The following is a 21,257-nucleotide window of genomic DNA, read 5'->3' as shown; positions in this document are numbered from 1 at the left end:
AAGTATTTGCTAACTCAGGACTAGATGGCACCCATCATTTCTGGTGAATCTGAGCCCTAGCCACACTGGGGGTACAGTCCTATTTGAGAACCATATTCCTCTAAAAGCATGTGACTTCTGTGTGTGACACAGAAGTACTAATTCTTTTGTTGTTCTTATACAATATGTTTGTACTAATATGTTCTTGTATTACCAAGCAATTTAGAGAAAGAATATTCCTTTTAGAAAGACATATTCTTGGGAGAAATGACCCAAGCCTTGTATGCACATATGAACAATAAAACAATAAAAAAAAAGACATATTCTTGGGCTGGCACAGTGGCTCAAATGGTAGACCACTTACTTGCCTAGCAAGTGCAAGGCTGAGTTCAAAAACCCCAGTACCACCAAAACAAACAAACAAAAAAAATCCGCAAGAAATAATAATTCTTTTTATTTTTGGTGCTATTAGGGTTTCAACTCAGGGCCTCATTCTTGCTAGGCAGGTGCTCTACCACCATTCTGTTTTTAAATTCTCAAGTGTTTCAGCCTTCCCTCGAGCAAGGCCTTCTCCATAAGTCACAGCAGGATGGAGTCACGGAGATGGCAGTTCCCCGGGGTTAGGGCCCTTTCCATCTCCAGGCATTCTGTTCTAGGGCTGCTGTGACTGGGCCAAAGCTGGAGGCACATGTAGGATGTGCTGTCCATGCAGCTTTAGGAGGGAAGACCCCATTCTCTTCCCTCTTGCTCTTTGTCCCTGGGGTCCTTCTTCTCAGAAGGCACAGTGTTCCTACCTCCTGATCATTGCCTTCACAGCTCCTGGGACCCGGGTGACTGTTCTCAGATTTCAGAGGGAGCCAGCGAGCACTCAGCTCCCTCATGTCTTTTTCAGAGGACTTCCCTGGGTGCCCATCTAGTAAAGTATTAGCCTGATCAGTGTTGGTCATGTGTATTCTTCCAGTGGTAACCTACAGCAGCATACAGATGTTGGGGTTCATCATGACTCGTATCACTGTCTGTACCCAGAACCGACAGGCGTGTCACCCAGGTTTTCCCTGGAGATAAATATCAAACAACACAAGGAAGGCCATTAGGTAAAAAATACTCATGTGTTTATGAATTCATGACCAAATTAAATATGAAACCTTATATAAAAACAGGTGTGGTTTTTTTTACCCCATCCTCCCATTCATCTTGAACACAGCGCTGAGTGACTGAGTGATTGAGTCCAGGGAAGTGTGTGACCCCCTTGCTCCTTCCTCCCTTTTATCCCACAGGCTTGCCCTGCACAGGGGTGTCTCCTGCTTCTGCCTCCCTGGAATCCAGGGCACCCATTCCTGGGGGAGACTGGAATTCCACACCTCCTCATTCTCCCTTTCTGGTCTGCCCTTTCCCCTAGGGGACAGGGACACCTGTTCCAGCCTGGCCTCCCAGGCTGGTTTCTCTGGGCTGCAGGGGATGGTGCAGACTGGCTCTGACAGAGCCATGGGGAAGGAAGGACAGTGGCTGAGGGGTGAGCTTCATGGCTTGGTTGGGAGGAGAATTTCTGTGGCCACTCTTCCTCGGGTTTCCTCCAACTTCACTGGTATCAGCTTCCCTCTGTCCTCACCAGTGGCCCCTGGGAGAGCTGTAACTCCCTCCCCTTGTACTTTAGGACTAAGCACTTCCTCTTACTAGTTCCCCAAAGGCCAGGCATGCCCTATACTCTGCCCCAGAGGGAAGGCATGGGGTGCTGCACCCGTTTCTGTCCTGGACACTCCCTTCCCCTGCTCACAGACACCTCAGCTTCACTCTGAAGCCATGGGCAGAGCTCAGCTACAGGGAGGCTGACCAGCCAGCAGAGGGCAGCACGTGACTGGCTTCCCAGCTAGAGACGTGGGACCGGCAGCCATAGCCTTATAGAGTCAGGGCTCAGGTAACTTTGGTTCACCTCCTCTTGAGACCTGCACCACTTCTTCCTTCCATCTGCCTTGAACACAGCATTGACTGACTGAGTTCAGGAGAGGATTTAATCTCAGAGTCAAGGTCTTGGCACCACACAATCATTGCTGGGCTGCCTTTGGTTCTGGGTTTGCTCTTCCCAAGACCTCACCAGCCCATCCAGGTCCCTGGGTCCTAGCCCGTCCTCCTTCCCAAAGCATCTTGTCAGGGGAGAGGCCTACTGAGCTCTCACATCTCTTGGGAGATGGGACTCCATCTCCTGAATCTAAGGGGTATGGGGTGGTGAGGTATGGTCAGGATTAAGGAAAAGGGGAAGGGTCAATGGAGGCCCAACTTTTCTTTCCTGGGAGCTGCAATCTACTGTTTTAATCCTCCTGTCAACATCCTGTCTCTTTGGACTAACTGTGCATTTCTCCTGTTCAATTCTCCCCTTTTCTCCTCCCCTTTATCCTAAGCCAGCACTAGCTTGGACCCCATGTCCTATGACTGTTCATTTCAGTGGACTCCTGGTTCCCCAGCTCTGTGTCCTTTTTCCTGACATTTGAGCCCAGCTCCAGCCCCCAAAGCACACTCTCCATGAGCACCCTGGAGGATCACCTGTAGAAAGGGAGACAGCCTGAAGCAAGATGGCAGAAGAAGAGTTCAGTGCAGCTCCAACCCTGAAACCTTGCCCCAACTCTGTGACCTCAGGCACCAGCAAGCTGTAGGCCAGCCACTGCCCAGTCACAGAAGGTGACAAGCCCTCTGAAAGGCATGGGAGCTGATGGGACACACTGACCCTTTGTCTCCTCATCAAGGAGGCCTCTGTTCTGTTTTATAAAAATGTAAGCTCTACAGGGTCTTTTTTCTGATCTTCATTCTTTGGGAGGATAGAATGGTTTTCTTGGTGGTGATTATCTTTTGAGTTTGGTTTTCATTGGTTTGTTGTTGGGTTTTTTTGTTTCTGCTAACTTTGCCCCACCCCAGAAAAAGCAGTGCTACCCAGAGGCAGGGAAAAGGGGCCCAGAGGAGCACAGGATTGCTGCACAGACCCCACCCTTCCTCCTTTCCCCATTCTAGCTCTTTCCTTTGGCTCCCATCTCTAAATCTGAGGAATGCTGGAGAGGGGAGAGGGAGAAGTTTCTCACTGCACCAAGAGGCACTGCCTCCAGGTCTGGAACTGGGAACTACCTCTACCCCCTCCCACCAAGCCTGAATGGCCTGCTCCTGGGACGAATGATGGCAGGATGCAAGCTTCCCACAGTGACCTCTAGCAGCTGCACCCCAAGATGCAGAAGCCTTGACTTGGGCTCTGAAGGTTCAATTTCTACCCTGACTTTGCCAGTGAGGATTTGAACAGGCTCCATGTAGATGTGGCCCACAAAACATTTGCAACCCTCAAGTCCCTTGGTAGAAAGATGTGGCCAGTAGAAGCCACATTGCTCACTGGGAGGGGGGCTGCCTCCCTGCCCAGGGCAGAAACCAAGACATATAGACAAGCCCTCTGCTGGGAGACTTCCTCCATTGACTCTATAGGATTCTAAACAAAACAGAAAATTCCAGAGCTCTTAGTGGTTTCCAGCTCCATGCCTCCCAGCAGGTATCTTTTGCCTGCCTGGAACTGGAGGCCCCTGTAGGCAGACCCTGTTCTCATCCAAAGGGCCAAGCTTCTCTTTGTCTGAGCCACATTGGCTGGTGAGAACAGCTCTGCCCTTAGGGTCCTTGTTAGGTGGGTCCCCTTGTCCCTGTCGTGTGGAAGGGATGATGCAGAAGAGCAGAGGGACAGGGGCAAATGGGGACAAGAGCAGCAGGGTCAAAAGAGGGTGGCAGCATCTCAGACCACAGCCGAGGAGGAAGATGGGGATGCCGAGCTGGCCGCAGAAGAGGATGGCGAGGAGGGACTGTTCCAGAACAGCCATCTCCGCTTGGGCTGCCGCCTGAGGTGCAGGTAGTCCTCCTTCTCACGCTCCTTCCGTGCTCGCTGATAGTGGTCCTCCTCCTTTAGGTACCAAACAGGTGGCCACCGGTGCTTCTCAAAGTACTCCTGGTTTTCTGGAGCAGAGTGCAAAGGTTAGGTTAGGAGGAGGGCAAGGGGAAGAAGAGCACACAACATGGTGGTAACCAGGGGCACCCTCTGCCACTGCATACAGGACCTGCCCCAGGCCCCTGGGCCAGGGTGGTTCAGGATGGGAGTCCCCACTGCACAGAGCTACAGAGGACAGGAAAGGCCCAAGGGGCAGTGTTCACATCCAGCACCAGGGAAGGCACTTCCAGTGATAAAGGGACAATATTCATGGGGCTGCATGTGTACAGCTGCTCCCCAGCTTACAACTGCGTCCTGCTCAGTCAGGCTTTCCTCAGTGGAAAATACTATCAGTGGAAAATGCACTGAGGCTGGGCATGGTGGCCCAGGCGTATAACCCCAGCTGCTCAGAGGGCAGAGATAGGAGGATTGCTAGCAAAGGCTGGCCAAGGCAAAACGTTATTGAGACTCTACTTGAAAAGCAAACTAAAAGCAAAAGGACTGGGGTGTGACTCGAGTGGGAGAATGCTTGCCTAGCAATACCCAGTACAAGAGAGAGAGAAGAGAGGACAGAGGAGAGAGAAAGAGACGAGAGAAGAGAAGAAAAAGAAAACAGAAAAAGAAAATGCCTTGAATCCGCCTAACCTAGGAGCATCCTGGCTAAGCATGGCACCCTGGAGAGTTCCCCATACCCCCATGACCATGGGCTCACTGGGAGCTACATTTGCTGCCACTGCTCAGCGGGGCCAGAGAATTGGCTCATGTGGCACTGGCCTAGGAAAAGATCCAAGTTCAAAGTGCAGTTTCTACTGAACGCAAACTGTTTCTGCACCATAGTCACTCAAAAAATTGAAGTCAGGACAGGCTGAGACCAAGAAAGAGGGAAGAGGAAGGACAGGACTGTGCAGGATTAGGGGACGAGAGCTGAGGTTTCCCTGAGAGAATCCACAGCCACAGCAGGAGGTGGGTAGGGCAGATCAGAAGGAGGGCTGGCCTTATTCTGGAGGGCGTGGGGAGTCAGGAAGCTGTGGAACCAGGGGAGTGAAGTGTATAGGCATGTGCTGTAGAACTATGCACCGAGCTGAGGCAGCTTCACCCTGAGGGAAGAGCTGCAGGGGCTGGCCCGGATGCTCACCTGGGGACATGGCCTTCATGTCTCGGGGGAACTTGCGGCACACATTGTTGTAGTTGGTACAGATGTGGTGGAGACACCAGTCGGCCAGCTGGTACGCACAGTGGAACTGAGGATGGAACAGAAGCGTGTCTGTACTGAGACATTCAGAGCAGGGACTACATAACCTCTGCAATCACCTTCAGAGCTTCAGCTTTGGTGCATTATGAGCAACTGCTCTGTGGTCATAAGGAGTCCACCTTCATAGCCAAGTCCACTGAGAAGTGAGGAAGATGGTGCTTGCTTTGGGCTCCTGGGCATCACTACCAACCCCTGTTACCTTGCCTTGGTCCTGCCCATAGCGTCCACACTATCAGACATTTATTGTCATTGGGGCGCTTCCTACTGCATCTGCCCTCCTTTGATCTTACCTCACATGTTTTCCTTTTCCTCCCATCAGCAGCCAAGCCAAAGCAGTCTACACCAAGGTGTAGGCAACTGGGTGCAGAGAGCTGGTCTTCCCCAGGTTGCCCACAAGCCTGGCATCAGCCATGCTCTAACATAAACTAAACTTTGGTGGTTGAATTCCTGGTACTGTGAGGGCCAGTATGGGAGGTATCACTTGTTTGTTTGGAAATAAGGAGATGAGCAGTTAATTTCAGAGGGAGTGTCCTCAAGACCACTTAAATGACCCTAGACAGACAGCAACCATTTCTGGGCTTCCTTCTGCTGCCTGATGGTGACCAAAGTCTCTGTGCCTTCCTCCTGTGGCCACCTCCCATCAGGGGATGTCTGAGAGAGTTCCCTTGCTGTTTCCCGGTATGGAGGATGAGATAGGCTCAGAGACCCCATGAACAGGGAGAGCCAAGTCTGACAATGGGCTCCCTTCCTAGCTACCACCTCCCAGCCCCACTGTGCACTGCCAGTGATCAGACAGAGCCTGGAGTTGAGGATGTTGTTAACTGTTTCCCTTGCCATGATACCTGTGCCAGTTCCAGGAACACAAGGACGTCCCCATCAATGTCCACCATCATCTGGGTTGCTTCCATCAGCCCGGTCACTGTGTACTGCTCTGTGACACACACAGTCTGCAATCAGCTGAAGAACCACGTGAAAGCACTACTTACAGCTACAGCTCACTGCAGGAGGGACTAGGGGTGGGGAACGCAGGGAGAGCTCAGGCCAGGGGCAAGTCCCAACAGGCCAGGAAAGACCACAGGGGCTTAAGTCTGCTCCCACAGGGGATGAGGGGAGACTGAGATGAAGGCAAGACCTTCTCAGTGGAGGTGGAGATGGGTGAAGAAGAATGCTAAACTCACTAAGAGCATTTTTCAAACTGCGTGTGTCCCACCACATAATCTGCTATACAAGGGTCAATGAATGAGCCACTGATATAGACAGGAAAGAGTGTGAAGCCTCATATTTGTGGAAAACAAAAACAAAAATGGATGAGCTATAATAGGAGTTAAACCTACTTGTTCCTATTAATTTAAATTGTGTAACAAATTATATACTAACCTTGCATTTTACATTAAAAGTTATATTGAGGAAGTAAACAACTTTGGTCCTGAATTTTAATTAAAAGTGTCAGTATAAATTCACAAGGTATTTTATCTTTAAAAAGATAAACATAATTTCCAGCTCCATCCATAAAAAAGACCTGGAAACAATAACCATCCCAGGAACAATGAGCATTCCAGTGCTTATTTCCATTTCCAACTGTAAGAACCCAGGACTTCTTGGAGAAGTAGCCGATTCTGGGTCTGGAGCACGATGTATTTTATCATTCCAGATAGCAAGGAAGACCCAAGACTGGAGCCAACTTGAAGAGACTCCTACTGGCTAAAAGTATAGTATTTGAACTTCTAGAAAGATAACATCAATCAAGTATGTTCAAATCTAAGAGTTCATTAAAAAAAACACATATAGGCTGGGTGCCAGTGGCTCAAGGCTGTAATTCTAGCTACTCAGGAGGCAGAGATCAGGAGGATCATAGTTCAAAGCCAGCCTGGGAAAACAGTTTGTGAGACCCTATCTCAAAAAAACCCTTTACAAAAAAGGGCTGGTGGTATGGCTCAAGGCACAGGCCCTGAATTCAAGCCCCAGTACCACAAACAAAAAAACCCAATAAACTTATTGGTCACCCTCAAGGACGATAGGAAACAAATGTATCTCAAAAACTGGAAACCAGGAAAGAACCAAGCATTTGCCTATCTACAACTGTACCACTGAGTAATCAAACAGTAGGCAAGGGGAAGTTTCTCTCTTTTTAAAAATCTTCCAGCAAAAGAAGGAAACATGACTGAATTAGAATACTACATTTTACAACACCTAATAAGCCAATAGATCCAAGAACCAATGCTCAATGGCTCCTAATATCACTAAAATAGAAGAAAACAGACAATCTATGCCTCTTAAAGAAGAGAAACAGCCTATGAAGCAGTTTTACAAAAAAACCCACGTATATCTGGTCTAGCCTCTAGGTCCAATTACCAGTTTACAAGAAATACAGTGGACAGAGGACCATGTTGAACAGTACTACAGAAATGCAATCAGCAAAAAGTCAGATCATGGAAAACTATAGGAACAAAATACTACTGTTTATTTTTTCTAACAAATTTCAGGGGGGAATTTTTTTAAAAAAATGGACAAGGTACCCATTGATTAAAAGAAACTTAAAAGATACATGAAAAGCAAAACCATGCTATTGTGCTTAAGGATGCACACTTGGATAATATACTATCAAGGATGGAAATGAGTCCATATAAAGTACCATAAGAGAAGAGTGCTGGCAATGGGGGAGGGGTCCTTCTGAGCAGAAGGCGGGGGTTGGGGATAGTGAAGGACACATGGAGGCTTCTAGTGTGGCTGGATAGGTTCCAGCTCCTGACATGGGTCATGATTGGAAAAGCAATTTGCTTTGTAATTCATTATCTGAACATATGTTTCATGCAGTTTTATGTATTGGTGTTATATTTAACAACAAACAAGTTCTAATTCTGAATAACTTCATAGGCCATGTATCTCTCACAAAACATAAATCATTACCAATGACACAGAATTCTGCATCTCCACTGATCCTGAATATCGTCGATATATACATTTTTGTGTATGCTTTCTAATGTGTAAGAACTATTCCCAGGGAAAAGATATTTAACATTATTTTCCTGTAAGGCTTCCCAGGCAGCAGAGCAATTTAATATTTGTAATGGTTACCATGGGGACATTATCTATGTGGCCTTAACCAAGGGTACCTCTTTAACTTGTTTCCAATTTCCTGCTCTACTGAAATGCACTTGCAGAAAAATCTTTATGCATTTCATTTTCCCTTGGGGTCATTTTTGGTGATGATCTTTTAAAAGTGGAATTACTCCATCTAAGAATTTGAAATAGTATGTGCTCTGGGAAGACCACACCATTTTTCAGGGGCAGCAACTATAATCCTAAGATGCTGCTCTTAAAAGTCCCTAAAAGTCCCTTTTTCCACCAGTGGGATCCCTGGACTCCCACTGCAGGCTTGGCTCTTAATATTTTTGTTCTGTGGCCAGGTGCCAGTGGCTCTCGCCCATAAGCCTAGCTACTCAGGAGGCAGAGATCAGGAGGATTGTAGTTGGAAGCCAGCCCAGGGAAATAGCTTGTGAGACCCTATCTTGAAAAAAACCATCATAAAAAAGGGCTAGTGGAGTAACTCAAGGTGTAGGCCCTAGTTCAAACTATATATATATATATATATATATATATATATATATATATATATACATATATATATATATTCTTGTTCTGATCAACAATTTCTGCCTTCTTCCTGTGCCTAAGTCCTACCTTGAATTCCTTTCTCACCACGGGATTGCTGTTCTCCTTCATGTCTATGCCCCAGTATTGATATCTGCCCAAGGTCCTAGCAGTTCTGACACTGGGTCCTTGTCTGAACTCCAGCTCCATATCTGAGGATCTGCTCTCTTCCTCCTTTATGCGACCAGGAAAAATGACCTTGACCTCAAAACCAACACTGGTACCAATGCCAACAATAACACCAACGTCAGCTCCAACATCAACAGACACTATCTGTCTGCCTGGGTCTCTGGCCCCAGCCTTCCTTCACCTGAAGAGCACCAGGTCTTGGGACCCACACTGTCTTCTGCTGAACCTCCCAACTGCCTTGGCATTTCTCTATCCTTAGGGCCTCTGAGATTGGTCCATTCTAAAAGCTAAGCTCCAGCTCTCACAATTCTTTCAAGAACTTATGAGTGGCTGGTCAATGTTTGCTTTGTATTTCTGGAGAAAGAAAAAGAAGGTTAAATCAAAAGTATAAGACAAAAAAGGAAAGTAAGAAGAAAAAGAGAAGGACGAAGCAGACAAGGAGAAGAACCACAGCTTTTAGAAACAGGGACCTGTGTTGACCCCTAAGCCTGCCTAAGGGAAGCCAAGCTAAAAACATCAAGTGCCATCACCTGCAGGAGACCACTTTGTGGGGCGAAATGACCTCTGAATGACTCTACCAAACAAGTCTCTCATACACACTTCTCATCTATGTCCTCATCCAGACTCTGTACCCATGACAGATTTCATTCTAGGAAAGTTTCTTCCCATGGTGTTAAGCCTGTCCTTGGGCGGAGAGAGGTGATAGAAGACATATAGTCCCTCCCTGAGTCTCCCTGACTTTGTGCAGGGCCCCTGAGCACTCGCTAGTCACCTGTGAGGGCGACCAAATGTGGCAGGCAGAGGCGGTTGGCCAGGGTGATGAGCTTCATGTCATCCAGGTCAGGGCTGGAGGTGAACACGCCCGTGTAGAGGTACTCCAGCACGGCCCTCATGCAGCTCTTGCTCGTGTATGGAAATACAACCTGGGATGGGAAGGAGGGGGCAGGTGGCAATGAGGACCAGCATAGGAAAAGAGTAACTCAGTCCTGAAAAGCTGGAAAGGCCTGGCCCATGGAGCTGGTCTCCAAACAGCCTTTTCTGTGCCTGTACCTGCTTAGGACAACCCCACAACCAAAAATCCTGGCCCCCATAGCAACAGCTGGCACTGAGCCCCAGTTTGCTGGTAATACCAGTGAGTGGGGCCCTGGTATCTTTTAAAGAGACCTGAATTATTACTGACATCCTTCCAAAACTGATCTGGTTGGCAGTGACCTACAGTCCTGGTCCCCTGAGCCTACAGAGAGCAGCCGAAGTGGGGATATGGAATGAGCAAAGGGAATACCAGCTGCTGCTTTGGGCCTCTGGGATCTCTTCAGAGCAGCACTGCAACAAAAACTGCTTTCTCATCAGATGTGAGTCTCACTAGGTCTGCTGGGAATCAGCCCGAGCTTTAAGGCTGGTGTCTAGGGTACTGAGAAATGCTTGGAGCAGGCAGGCCTCTGGAGCTCCAGAGAATCCTAGTCCCACACTTAGTATATCAAAATCCTACTCCCACTTCAGATACCAACTCAACCCTTCCACTTCACCTTCCATAATCACTTGCTTCTCAGAAATTACAGGGAGCTCGTGTTCTGGATCACAGAATTTGACATTGCTGCATTGCTCTTAGTTCAGTTTTTCAGTCAAGTATCTGATGATTACTTACTAAGAGATGGGCACTCGGCCTTGGGGGTACTTGGCAGAAGTCAAAGACGTAGTCCCTGAACTCAAAAGCAATTACAGACCAGTTGGGAACCCTGCATGGGGACACTCAAAACTCTACACAACCACACGAAGTAGAACCTGGTTTAAGCACAAAGTGGAGCAATGGGCAATTGATGTACAGGATTCAGAAACGATGCAGAGCACCAGGACTGTGGCCTGGGCTACTCTGCTCGTCTGAGAGGATGGAAAAGGGAGAGCAGACTCATTTCTAAGGACACGCTGATAGCCCATCTAGGTGCCTGAGAAAGTGGCACATGGGGAGGGCGGGTGTGTTGGAGGAGCATTGGGTTAGAGGAAAAGGTATTCTGTGTTCTTGTACTTTGACATCTACAGTCTTGATGGCCCTCTGACCCTTGCCCCCTGCCTAGCAGGTATCTTAAGGATTGTCAATCCCCAAACATAGCAAAGGAGTTGCCTACAAGTGGGCCTTCCAAATGTAAATCAACCAATTTAGAGCCCACTTCCCCAGCACCTCCTCTATGCTGCTCTCACACCCCAGGCCACTATTTCCCTGTCCTAATCACCACAGAGCCACACACCAGATAACCAGGGCCAGGGCCAGCCCTGTGCCAGAGCCCTCTGAAATTCTCCAAGCTATCCAATCCTAAATGTGTTTACCCCACCTCACCTGTTCTTCCCATGGGAAAACCTCAGCTTCTTGGCCAACCTGATGCTTCTCTGCATGACCCACCAAATGTGCACAAGCCCTGCCTCCTCAGGATTTGTAAGTAACAGACTATCAAACTATTCTTTCAATGGCAGTCATCTGATCTGTTGACTTAAATAACTCACTAATAACAAAACCTACCTTTGAAGACTGATGAATTCAGCTTGAGAGAGGCTGAACTTTTGCTAGTTGTGTCAGGTGTCTCAAAGAAGCAAAAAGGTAAAATGTATAGACCCAAGGAATCAGTGATCCTGGGTTCCAGCCCTAACCTTTCCTTTCCACTCACACAAATTTGTGCAAGTCAGGCAACTTCTCATGGCCTCCATTTCCTACATACACATGGGAGTGGTATACTGTGTGTAAGAGTCATGTGTGAATTAAATGAGATAATGTCTAAAAGTGTGTTCCAAACTACCAAGTTCAGACATTACTGTAATTTCCTCTCCTAAGATATTTAAAATCTTTGATTATGGGAAGCATCTCATAAACTTATCTTGGGCCCATCACTGTGTGCTTAGCACAGACTCAACGACAAAGAAAGAATCATTAACTAATGGTGACTCAGATACAAGGGCATAAATGTTTCTCCTCCCCACCCTTCCCATCCTTAGTCTCACCTCCCTGGTGGAACTCTCCACAAATGGTCCTCCAAACATGGCAGCCATCCAATCACAGCTGGAAATCAACAGAGGCTTGTGGGCACTGATGGTGCCATCATCTAGAATGAAGGTCACATCTGTCCAGGAGGAGAAGAGTCATCACATAAGAATACAGTGGCATGCAGGAAAGTCAGGCCAGGGTAGTCACTGAGCCCCATCTACACAACTGCCTCTGAACTCACAAAACATGAGCACTAGATGACCAAGCTCTTCAGTTCAGGAACAGGGTGGCCACATCTCCAGGACAAACAGGAGCTGAGACCAACTAGGAATGCTAACAGGACCAACTCAGATACCTGAGAAAGCTATTTGAGGGAAGCCCCTGCCTTCTGAGCATGCCCATACCTGAGAAGGTGCCTTTTGCCAAGCATTCCTTGACCCGGTTGGTCCGGCGGACATGGAAGGCCTTGGTGATCTCCTGGTTCATGAAGGCCTCATTGTTGAGAATGTTGGCCACCATCATGCGCAGATCAAAGACCTCCAGCAGCTCAGCAATGTGCGCAACGTGCATGAGGTCCCGCTCGTTCTCGCCCAGCTCCCCGGTGTACAGGTACTTGAGAACAGCCCGGAAGGGTCCTGGCTGGATGGAGTTGTCCATCTTCACTACCACCATTAGCCGGGACTTAAAGGTCAGAGGATCCTCTGCCATCTCTTCCTGGATGCTCACAAAAGCTCGGCTCCAGGAAGATAGCACACGACCCCTGCCTGGCAGGTACCCTGTTTCATTGCCCCGTAAGATCCCATCGCTGGTTGAGGCCCGGAGGCCAGCAGGACCAGAGCCCCCTGCCTCATCCACACTCTCACAAACATCAAAGCTGGCTGCCCGCAGCAGGAAGTCCCGCCCGTGGTGGTGGTGATGGTGGTGATATTGATCAGGGTGGCCCCGGTGGTCCTCAGGGCGGGGGCCTCCTGGCCCCGAGGGGCCCCCCAGATCTCCCTCACTCAGGTCCATAAGGAACAGGTCGTAGAACTTGGAGGAGGAGGTGGAGAGGTAGATCTTGTGGGCAAAGATGCGCACCCGCTCCTGCAGCACCAGGATGACATCCGCACAGAGTGGGTCCTCCAGGAGGTGGGCAGGGCACTCCTCACTGCTGGAGGGGGGGTCGGGCACCACAATGATGGGGGGCGGTGGCTTGGGAGGCAGGAAGGGTGCCTGCAGCAGAGGCCGCTGCACATTGCGGAGATGGGACTTCCAGAACTGCAGGTGGCGGCGGGAGATAAGTGCAGCCCTAATGGCATTGTCAAAGACGTCCTTGATACCAAACTGGGCCACCACGCTGGTCTCATAGTAGGGGATGCCCAACTCTTTGGCCACCTCCCGACCCTTCTCTGGGGGAAGGATCTCATTGGGCTTGATGGGCCTGGTGAATGCAAGAAAGGAAACCAAATTTGTGTTGGTGGTGGAAGGAACTTGTTCATTCTTCCTTAGGCTGGAAAGACTCTGCTCAGAATCTATTTTATAGGCCCCTCTACAGCCCTGCTTTTTCTTCTGTGTCTGGCCAAATTTCTATAAGGCCCTTCAAGAAGACTTCCTTTATCTATGCCAGACCCCAGAAACCCCGCCCCCCCCCCCCCAGTTCAAGGATATGATAGCAACACCTCCCTCTCTGGCAATGAGAATGCACTAAGTCATACTGGAATTTAACCTGTTCAATTTGCAGTCATCCCAGTATTCAAGCATCCCATGGGAGTTCTTTTCCCTTATTTAAATATCGTGTGATTTATATATAACCTATACACATCCCCAATTCGTTTGTGTGTGTGTGTGTGTGTGTGTGTGTGTGTGGTGTTGGGTTTGAACTCAGGGCCTACACCTTGAGCCACTCCACCAGCCCTATTTTTGTGATGTTTTTTTTTTTCAAGATAGGGTCTCACAAACTATTTGCTCAGGCTGGCTTCTAACCATGAACCTCCTAATTTCTGCCTCCTGAGTAGCTAGAATTATAGGCATAAGCCACTGGCACCCAGCCTCCTCTGATTCTTTAAATCTTTCCTAGATTTCTTATAATACCTAATACAAGGTAAATACTATGTAAATGGTTCTCATAATGCATTGTTTAGGGAATAATGACAAGGGAGAAAGTCTATACTTACACAATACAGATGTAATTAAGGGGTTTTTTTTGGTGGTATTGGGGTTTGAATTCACGGGTTTGTGCAGGCTGGGCAGGTGTTCTACTGCTTGACCCATGCCTCCAGCCACAGGTGCAACTTTAAAAAAAAATATTTTCCACAGAGTTGAATACACAGGGTCATGGATGGATACCTATGAGCCAATTGTATTATCTCCAACAAAATTATAAAGCCTTGTCATGCAAATACCACTTCTTCCTCTTGGTCTTTCTTCACAGCACCCAGCACATGACTGTTCACATAGTAGGTGTGCAGTAGATACAAGAATGAGTGAGTGAATGAATGAATGAGGACATTTGTTGGCTCTGATGTGAACTTGCTCCAAATGCAAGGAGAGACATAAGGCTCCCTCAGGGCTGAGCAGGCAGCCATGGTGACATGCCCTCTCTCTGTGCCCCTTCCCTCTCCTCAGGCATCAGCACCCCTACCTAGCCAAGGGCCTCCTGGCCCTGTTGACAGCCTCCAGGTCAGCATAGCGCAGGTCCAGCTGGCAGCCCACCAGGATAACAGGTGCCCGGGGGCAGAAATGCTTGATTTCTGGGTACCACATGGTCTTGACATGATGAAGGGAATTTGGATTGGCAATAGAGAAGCACAGAACCACCACATCCGATCTGGAGATGAGAGAGAGGTTATGGACAGAGGAAGCTGGTAGGAGGTTACCTTCCCCTGGAACATGGGAACAAGCATGCCCTCTCCACCCCTACACCACAGCCCCACACCTGGCATGTGAACCTGCTTCCACGATTTCCACGCAATCTATAATAATAGCACCTCTAATTTATGTAGCATTTTAGAACTCAAGACTTTTTTGACCTCATAGCTATCTTGTGAGTTAGAAATTACCTTGTTTGCTATCTCACAGTGAGAAAAATCATTTCAGAGGTGGTAGGTGGCCGAGCTGAGACTCAAACCAGGCCTCTGGACTCTAAACCCAGCTTCCCCCACCCCTGAAAGTGTCTGCCATGCTGTTTTCTCCACTCCCTCCACATACTTTCAACTGCACACAGTTGCTCAGATGCTTTAGAAAGCAGGAAAACCCACCCTTGTGGCTCCCTGCAAGCAGCCAAGCCTTTCCTACCTCCCATAAGCAAAGCGGCGGTCTTTGTGATGGTCTCCAAAGGTGTCCCAGAGGCGCAGGGAGACACTGACATCATCTACCACATCTCGGGAGCGTTCTAGCACCTGGGATGGGTGTAGACAAGAGCAGTGGTTCTTGGGGCAGGTGCCAGCTCACCCCAAGGATCCCTGGGAGCACTGGGGCATGGAGGGACAAGGCCGGTATATCCTACTACATGCCTTGCACAACTCATTCATCCAGACGAAATGGTCTGGAAAATCAATAACAAGTGCAGCCTCCCAGCAGAGCAGAAGCAGAAGAGAGCCTAAGGGGGGCGTACTATTGTGGATGTAGAAAGGATCTCGTGGCGAGCCTACCCTCGTTCCCAGCTTTCCTTGCAGTCATTTATTCAGGTATGGTCCTCTGACCTTTTGGTATTACAGCTTTCCCCCTCTCAGCTCTCATCTCTGCAAACCTCACCCCCTGGACTCCCCATTACTTAGGGCTGTCATTGCATAAGTTTTGGTACCCAGCCAAAGCTCCGGGTCCCAGGAACTAGCTCAGCCATTGAAATCACACATGGTTAAAGATACCTCCCCAGGGGTCAGCTCCCCTCAGACCTCTTTCCTGGGGAGTCTTCTGCTTCTACCACCCCCGTCCCATCCCTAAGTGGGACTGGAAAGACCAACCCCCAGCTCAGGAAGAAGCCCCAGATATGTAGCATAGACCCCCAGCCAAATGTCCTTGCAGCCTTACCTCCTGGCACACACGATACTGGTCGATGGCCCACACTGTAGGCACGTGAGTGGCAAGCAGCTGGTACTGAGTAAGGGTAGCATTGCAGGCCCGGGCACAGATGAGCCTGGTCTTGCCCACCGCGTTGTCCCCCACCACCACGCACTTGATGGTCTCTACGTTTGGCCTTTCATAATCCATGTCAGAATCCATTAATTGGAACCTGAGGGGCAGGAAGTGAGTGGTCAGGACAACTTGGCATGCCAGCCCGCTAAGGACCAAGGCCAGCTCAGGCAGCCCTCCTCAGCTGGAGCTGAACCTGCATTAAGCATTAGTACTGACAGGAGAGAAAAATGGGAAACTTGGGGGCAGTAGCTCTACAGGGGCCCAGGAGACAGGAGTCCACTCAGGCTGAGAGGGGCAGTGCCACCAGTCCCTACCCTCCTCCAGTTGGGCTTCTTATCCTGTCCCCACTTGCAACACAGAGAGAAAGGGAGAGAGAGAGAGAGAGAGAAAGAGAGAGAGAGAGAGAGAGAGAGAGAGAGAAAGAGAGAAGGTTCTGCCTGGAAGCTCATTCATCCTCCTCTGCTCTCCTCCTCCTCCCTGGGGCTATGGCAGCAGAACAAATAGCTGAGAGAAGCAGAGTTGGGGCCAGGTCCCCACCCCTTCCCAGCATGCTCCAGGCAGGGCCACTTTAAAATTTAATGGGTGGCAGCAATCCTGGTCTCCCGCCTTTTCCTCTAGCCCTCTCTGGTGGATTTCTAAGCCCCAGCCTAGTCACTTCCATCCTCCAACCCCAGCCCCCTGAATGGAATGGGAGAGATTTTTTTGGCAGCCTTTTTGAGTGGGGATGCTTCTAAATGCACCTACCCATCCCTCAGGCCTCCTCCTCTCCTCTCAATCTGTCATGTTGTTCATGTGTCTCACTCAGCTGAAGACCCACTTTGAGATGGGGGTGGGGAGAACTATAGCCTGTGAAGATACACTCCATGGCTGTGCACCTCTAATGGCCTATGTGGGCTGCTCCCAGAGAGTGGGCTCTGCCTCCTCTGCACCTTCCATTCCTAGGGAGGAAGATGCTCAGGCTGGAGGACCCCACACACTGGCACTCCTGGAGAAGCTGACTGTGTTATCTATGTGGGGCACTGGTTACTGGAGGGAGCAGAGGGTTAACGCTTCTGTCTCAATTTCTGCCTCAGTTTTCTTCAATGCCGGGCAAAGAGGAAGTAGCTTGTCTATCCCCAGAAAGAGATGGTTCAAATGAACCAAAATGTCAAGTCAATGTTTGAGGAGCAGTTACCAGGAGGCCGTGGGCTCAGGGAGACTTTGGCTGGCAGTCTCCCCATTGGCATTCGCCCTTATAAAAGGGTAGAAAGGAAGTAGAGGCAGGGTAGGCATGATTAGGAAACTTGGTTTCTCCAGGGTCATTGGCTTGCCCCTTCTTATGTTCCCTAAGTGCAAAAAGAATCGTCTGGGGGCTAGAAAAACATGGAGTAAGCCATCCCAAGCAGAGGAAGTCTGAGCGCAGTAGAATCCTGGAGGCCCCTGAGCCATCCAGCCCAGAGCCAAGCCACCAGCAGCAGAGCAGAGAAGCTCCATCTCTGCTGGGCTGTGTAACTGGGTGCCAGCATGCAGGAATGCAGAACTGAAATATCCAAGTAACGATGGCAACTGGGATTTGTGCGAGTGGACGCAGCTCAGCATCCTAAGCAAAAAGTGCAGCAAGGACTTTTCAATGAGACAGCTTCCTTACCAGATTTTTACAGGATGTACAAGGGGTTTCCACACAGCTACCACCACAGTCTCCAGGGCAACTATTACTCCTGCTCCCTCTGATCCATCCCATCAGACAACCATTCTTCTAACCACCAGCTTCCTTCTCTCTTCTGAGCTGAGGACCAGGAACCCCCTTTGACAGTTCTTGTCTCAAGTCAAGCTTCAGTACATGTAGGGGGAGGGGGAAAGAGGGCGTGAAGGGGGGCAGTCATCTAGGTGTGGATGCTGTTTTATCAAGTGAATAACAAAAACCAGATAGAATCCCCCCTGAAAAGTATGTGTGGCTGTAAGGTAAAGACAAAAACTCACTGGTCAGCAGAACTTCTTTCGGAAGTTCAGATTCAGATTCTAGTAGCATGTAGGTCTGGAGGCAAAAGGGAGGAGGAGGCCCAGAGAAGGGGCCTCAGTTCTTAAATCCAAGAGCATCTTGGGGATGGTGCCAGGACACCTGCAGAGCAACACTGGTCCAAGTTCATCTATTTTGTCATTAATATACTCCTGTGCACTTTATGTTCTGTCACCTCCAGGGTTAAGTAGGGGACAGCCTACCAACAAGTAGGAGAGTGACAAAATACTGGACTGTGAGTTTAGACACCAGACTTGCTGGATTGCTACCCTAGCTAAACACTCCCTCCCTAATCGGCTCATGAGCTGCCCTTTTCCTAAATTTCCTCCGACTGCCTCTCTATTTTTATCATCCTCACCCATTCTACCCTTGAGCCTGCCCGGTAAATTTCATTTTCTATCTAGGAAAGGGCAAATCACCTCACTTTTGTGGGCATCAGTCTCCCCCTCTGGAAAATGGGAATGAAGGTGTTGGAAGAAACTCTCCTGAATTTCAGTTAATTCATGCCAAGACAGCCTGGGTATTTTTCTTCTTATGTAATATAGTATTATGTAATGCTAGATTGCATATCTATATGTATAATTATATCTCTCTTTAAGATACAGACTGGCCCAATTAAGCCAGTGGAACTTTTAGTCTAATCAGGCCTGTCCACAAATGAGAATCCTGTCCTGGAGACAGCCTGCCAATGGTAATATAATTTCTGCTCTAGAATATTGCTACTTTTCTGGATCATTGCTGATGCATAATGATACAACCCACTCAGTGAGCTTCTCAACTTCCCCTTTCCCTCTGGCACTCTCTCCTTCAATGACTCTAGACTTTTTCTCACAATTGCCCCATCTTTATTCCTTCATAGCCTTCTGACCACCCCCCCATAAACTAGGGTTTCCTTGCCACTTTGCTTTGGGTATCCCAACCCCTAAGTTAGTCTTCTCCATGATAATTCTAAAGTCACCAATATATCTTCTCCCCAACTCTTGCCCCAAGTTCACTGTCCCCCTCTCCTCAAACAGCCTCCTGCCCAACTGCTCTCTCAGTCCAGGCCAGACCCAAAGGTATGCTCAGATTAGCTACAAACCTCATGGGCTCCCATTCCCACCCCCACACCCCTACACACACTCTTTGCAAAGCTCAAAAAGGCCCCCTTTCCCTCCCACAGCTGATAGGAGGCTTGTGCATCTGTGGCTGCCCTAGTCTGGTTGTCAAGGAAACGACAGAATCTCCCTGGGAGCCTGGCTTGTCTCCTAGCAACCATATCCCACATCCTGCATCTTTGGAAAACGTGAAAGAGAGGAAAATCCAGAAAATGAAGGTAAAAATCAAGGAGTATGGATAGGAAAGGAGAATCGGGAGGAGAAGAAGGTGCAGAGGGTGGACTTAGAATCGAAGGCGCTCCCACCGGGGTCGCTGACATTGGAATATGGGGGAAGGTGGAGGGACGGGTCCCCATGCACATCCAATGGAAAGCAAGGCCCTAAGGGATGTTGATTGGTCATATTAGCAAAAATACAATCGTAAACACAGAATAAGCCTTCTCAAGCCTAAGATGTCGAAACATTAACAAAAGACACTCAAGATTTCCACCAGCCGTTTGCCAGAACTCAGTTGGGCAGACTGCAATAGAGTTGACTTAAAAATAAAAAATCACAACCGCAAGCAAAACACCCAAATTCCATTGGTTTAAAAAACAAAACAAAACCAGAAACAGAAACGTTTCCATCACTCTGGACTTTTTTGTTTTTTCTGGCACAATTTAAAAATAAAATTAACAAAAAAAACAGGGAAGGGGGAGGGGCACGACACGCCAAGGCAAGTCATGTTCCTTTCCCTAGAAATACCGGGAAATGGTTAATTCCTGCCTGGCCCCTCCGAACCCAGCAGCAGCAGAAGCAGCAGCAGCAGCAGGAGCCCAGGGGAGGACGGCGAGGGGTGCGGGCAGGGCCAGGGAGGGCGCCCAAGAAAATGGGAGGGCAAGGCGGTGCGTGTGCAAAGGCTGCTTGCAACCCGGCCATAATAGAAATTAATCATTTACTTACACCACTACATGTGACGGGGTAATTTGCAGGGTACGGAACACATCTCTTCCGGCTAAGCAAGCTCATTTTAGTGAGATGTCTGGGGTCACTCCGCGCGTGCAAGTTAGGACGCCGCCAGCCTCCCTCCGGGCCCGGCTCGCGGTCGATCAGAAACTCTGACCGAGCAGCCCAGGCCGGACAGCGGGCCGCGATCGGCCGCGCGCGCCGCACTGCAGCCGCTGCCTCTTCCGGATCAGCATCTCCCCGCGCCCGGGGCGCCCAGTGTCATGGAGGCGCGCGGAGTCGGGTTGCGCGCGGCCGCTCCGACCTCCAGCGGCTGGGCCGCGCCGAAGCCGCCGCTGCGGGGCTCTGCTGCGGAGGCTGCAGGAGGCGGCGCACCGGAGTGGAAGGCGCGGGGCGAGGCCGCCGCCGCCGCGACGCGCCCGGGCCCGCGGCACAGGCGCTGCCTGAAGACGCCTAGCGCTGTAGTCCCGGGGACCGCTAGCGACCTCCTTTTTTCATTCACAAAAAAAGGAAAGAGGAAAAAAAAAAGAAGAAAATTTTAAAAGGGAGGAGAAAAACGTAGGAAAAAAAAAAATCGCACCCAATAACTGCTGCCGTGACAGGAACCGCCCACCGCGGCACGCCGTTGGTGGAAAGGGGACGGGGGCGGGGAAAGGGGTGGGGAAAGAAGAGGATTGGGCGTCCTGAGGTCACGCCCCAACACGCCCCCTGGGCAGGCCCCGCCCCGCCGCGCTGCCAGTCAGCCCTGACTCTGCTCCTTTCCCATCAGCTCCTGGAACTGCGGGAGGGTCTCGGCTCGCCACTGGGTGCCACCTGGACAGGCGCAAGATCTCTCTGGGTTCTCCCCGGGTTTTCTCCTTTCCCCCGGGAGGCTGAGAAGGAACTCGGAGGCATTCTGGTGCCCACTGGAAGGATGCGAGTTAGAGGACATCCTCAGGGTTTTCCTCATCTTCCCCTTTTAACCCTGGCCTGAACCACTTGCACAGAGGAGCGTTTCCATACAGGTTCTCTGCTGCCTTGGGAGTTTCCCCAGCACTTGAGGGCCTTCCTCCCTCTATCAACCCTGCTGCTAGTATAGCCTGTGCCTCCGACCGCCATGGCCCTTAATGAGTTTCTGGAGGTTTACCTGTACCTCCTTACCTGTCTTCCACCTAAGCCTTCTTTGGGGGTCCACACCCCAT

At 49.7% G+C, this 21,257-nt stretch overlaps 1 protein-coding gene across 3 annotated transcripts; it reads right to left on the bottom strand.

Moving 5' to 3' along the window:
- Positions 1–1,074: 1,074 nt before the first annotated feature.
- Rhobtb2 (Rho related BTB domain containing 2) lies at positions 1,075–20,630 on the bottom strand. 3 transcript variants are annotated; one of them, XM_020168675.2, is made up of 11 exons: positions 20,074–20,630; positions 17,666–17,848; positions 15,934–16,135; positions 15,199–15,302; positions 14,546–14,731; positions 12,330–13,345; positions 11,943–12,061; positions 9,727–9,877; positions 6,017–6,105; positions 5,058–5,163; positions 1,075–3,951 (listed from the first exon to the last, which is right to left on the bottom strand). In XM_020168675.2, the coding sequence occupies exons 3-11, from the start codon at positions 16,123–16,125 to the stop codon at positions 3,734–3,736; spliced, it is 2,181 nt and encodes a 726-aa protein (XP_020024264.1). In that variant the 5' UTR covers positions 16,126–16,135; positions 17,666–17,848; positions 20,074–20,630; the 3' UTR covers positions 1,075–3,733. The 3 variants fall into 3 exon arrangements, with proteins under 3 accessions (XP_020024264.1, XP_020024263.1, XP_020024265.1); XM_020168674.2 differs by lacking the exon at positions 20,074–20,630 and adding an exon at positions 17,998–19,042; XM_020168676.2 differs by lacking the exon at positions 17,666–17,848 and having other exon boundaries at positions 20,074–20,628.
- Between the last annotated feature and the right edge of the window lie 627 nt (positions 20,631–21,257).

Source organism: Castor canadensis, chromosome 14, assembly GCF_047511655.1.
Source record: "Castor canadensis chromosome 14, mCasCan1.hap1v2, whole genome shotgun sequence".
NCBI classification, from domain to species: domain Eukaryota; kingdom Metazoa; phylum Chordata; class Mammalia; order Rodentia; family Castoridae; genus Castor; species Castor canadensis.
The sequence above is the reverse complement of the archived record's forward strand: the minus strand, read 5'-3'. Positions and strand labels throughout refer to the sequence as shown.

Excerpts from the sequence above, each read along its gene's own strand:
- Rhobtb2 (XM_020168675.2), bottom strand. The coding sequence starts at position 16,125 with ATGGATTCTGACATGGATTATGAAAGGCCAAACGTAGAGACCATCAAG. Across the intron at positions 13,346-14,545 it reads GCCAGGAGGCCCTTGGCTAG|GCCCATCAAGCCCAATGAGA; the intron begins GTAGGGGTGCTG and ends TGCATTCACCAG. Across the intron at positions 6,106-9,726 it reads ACATTTGGTCGCCCTCACAG|AGCAGTACACAGTGACCGGG; the intron begins GTGACTAGCGAG and ends TGTGTGTCACAG.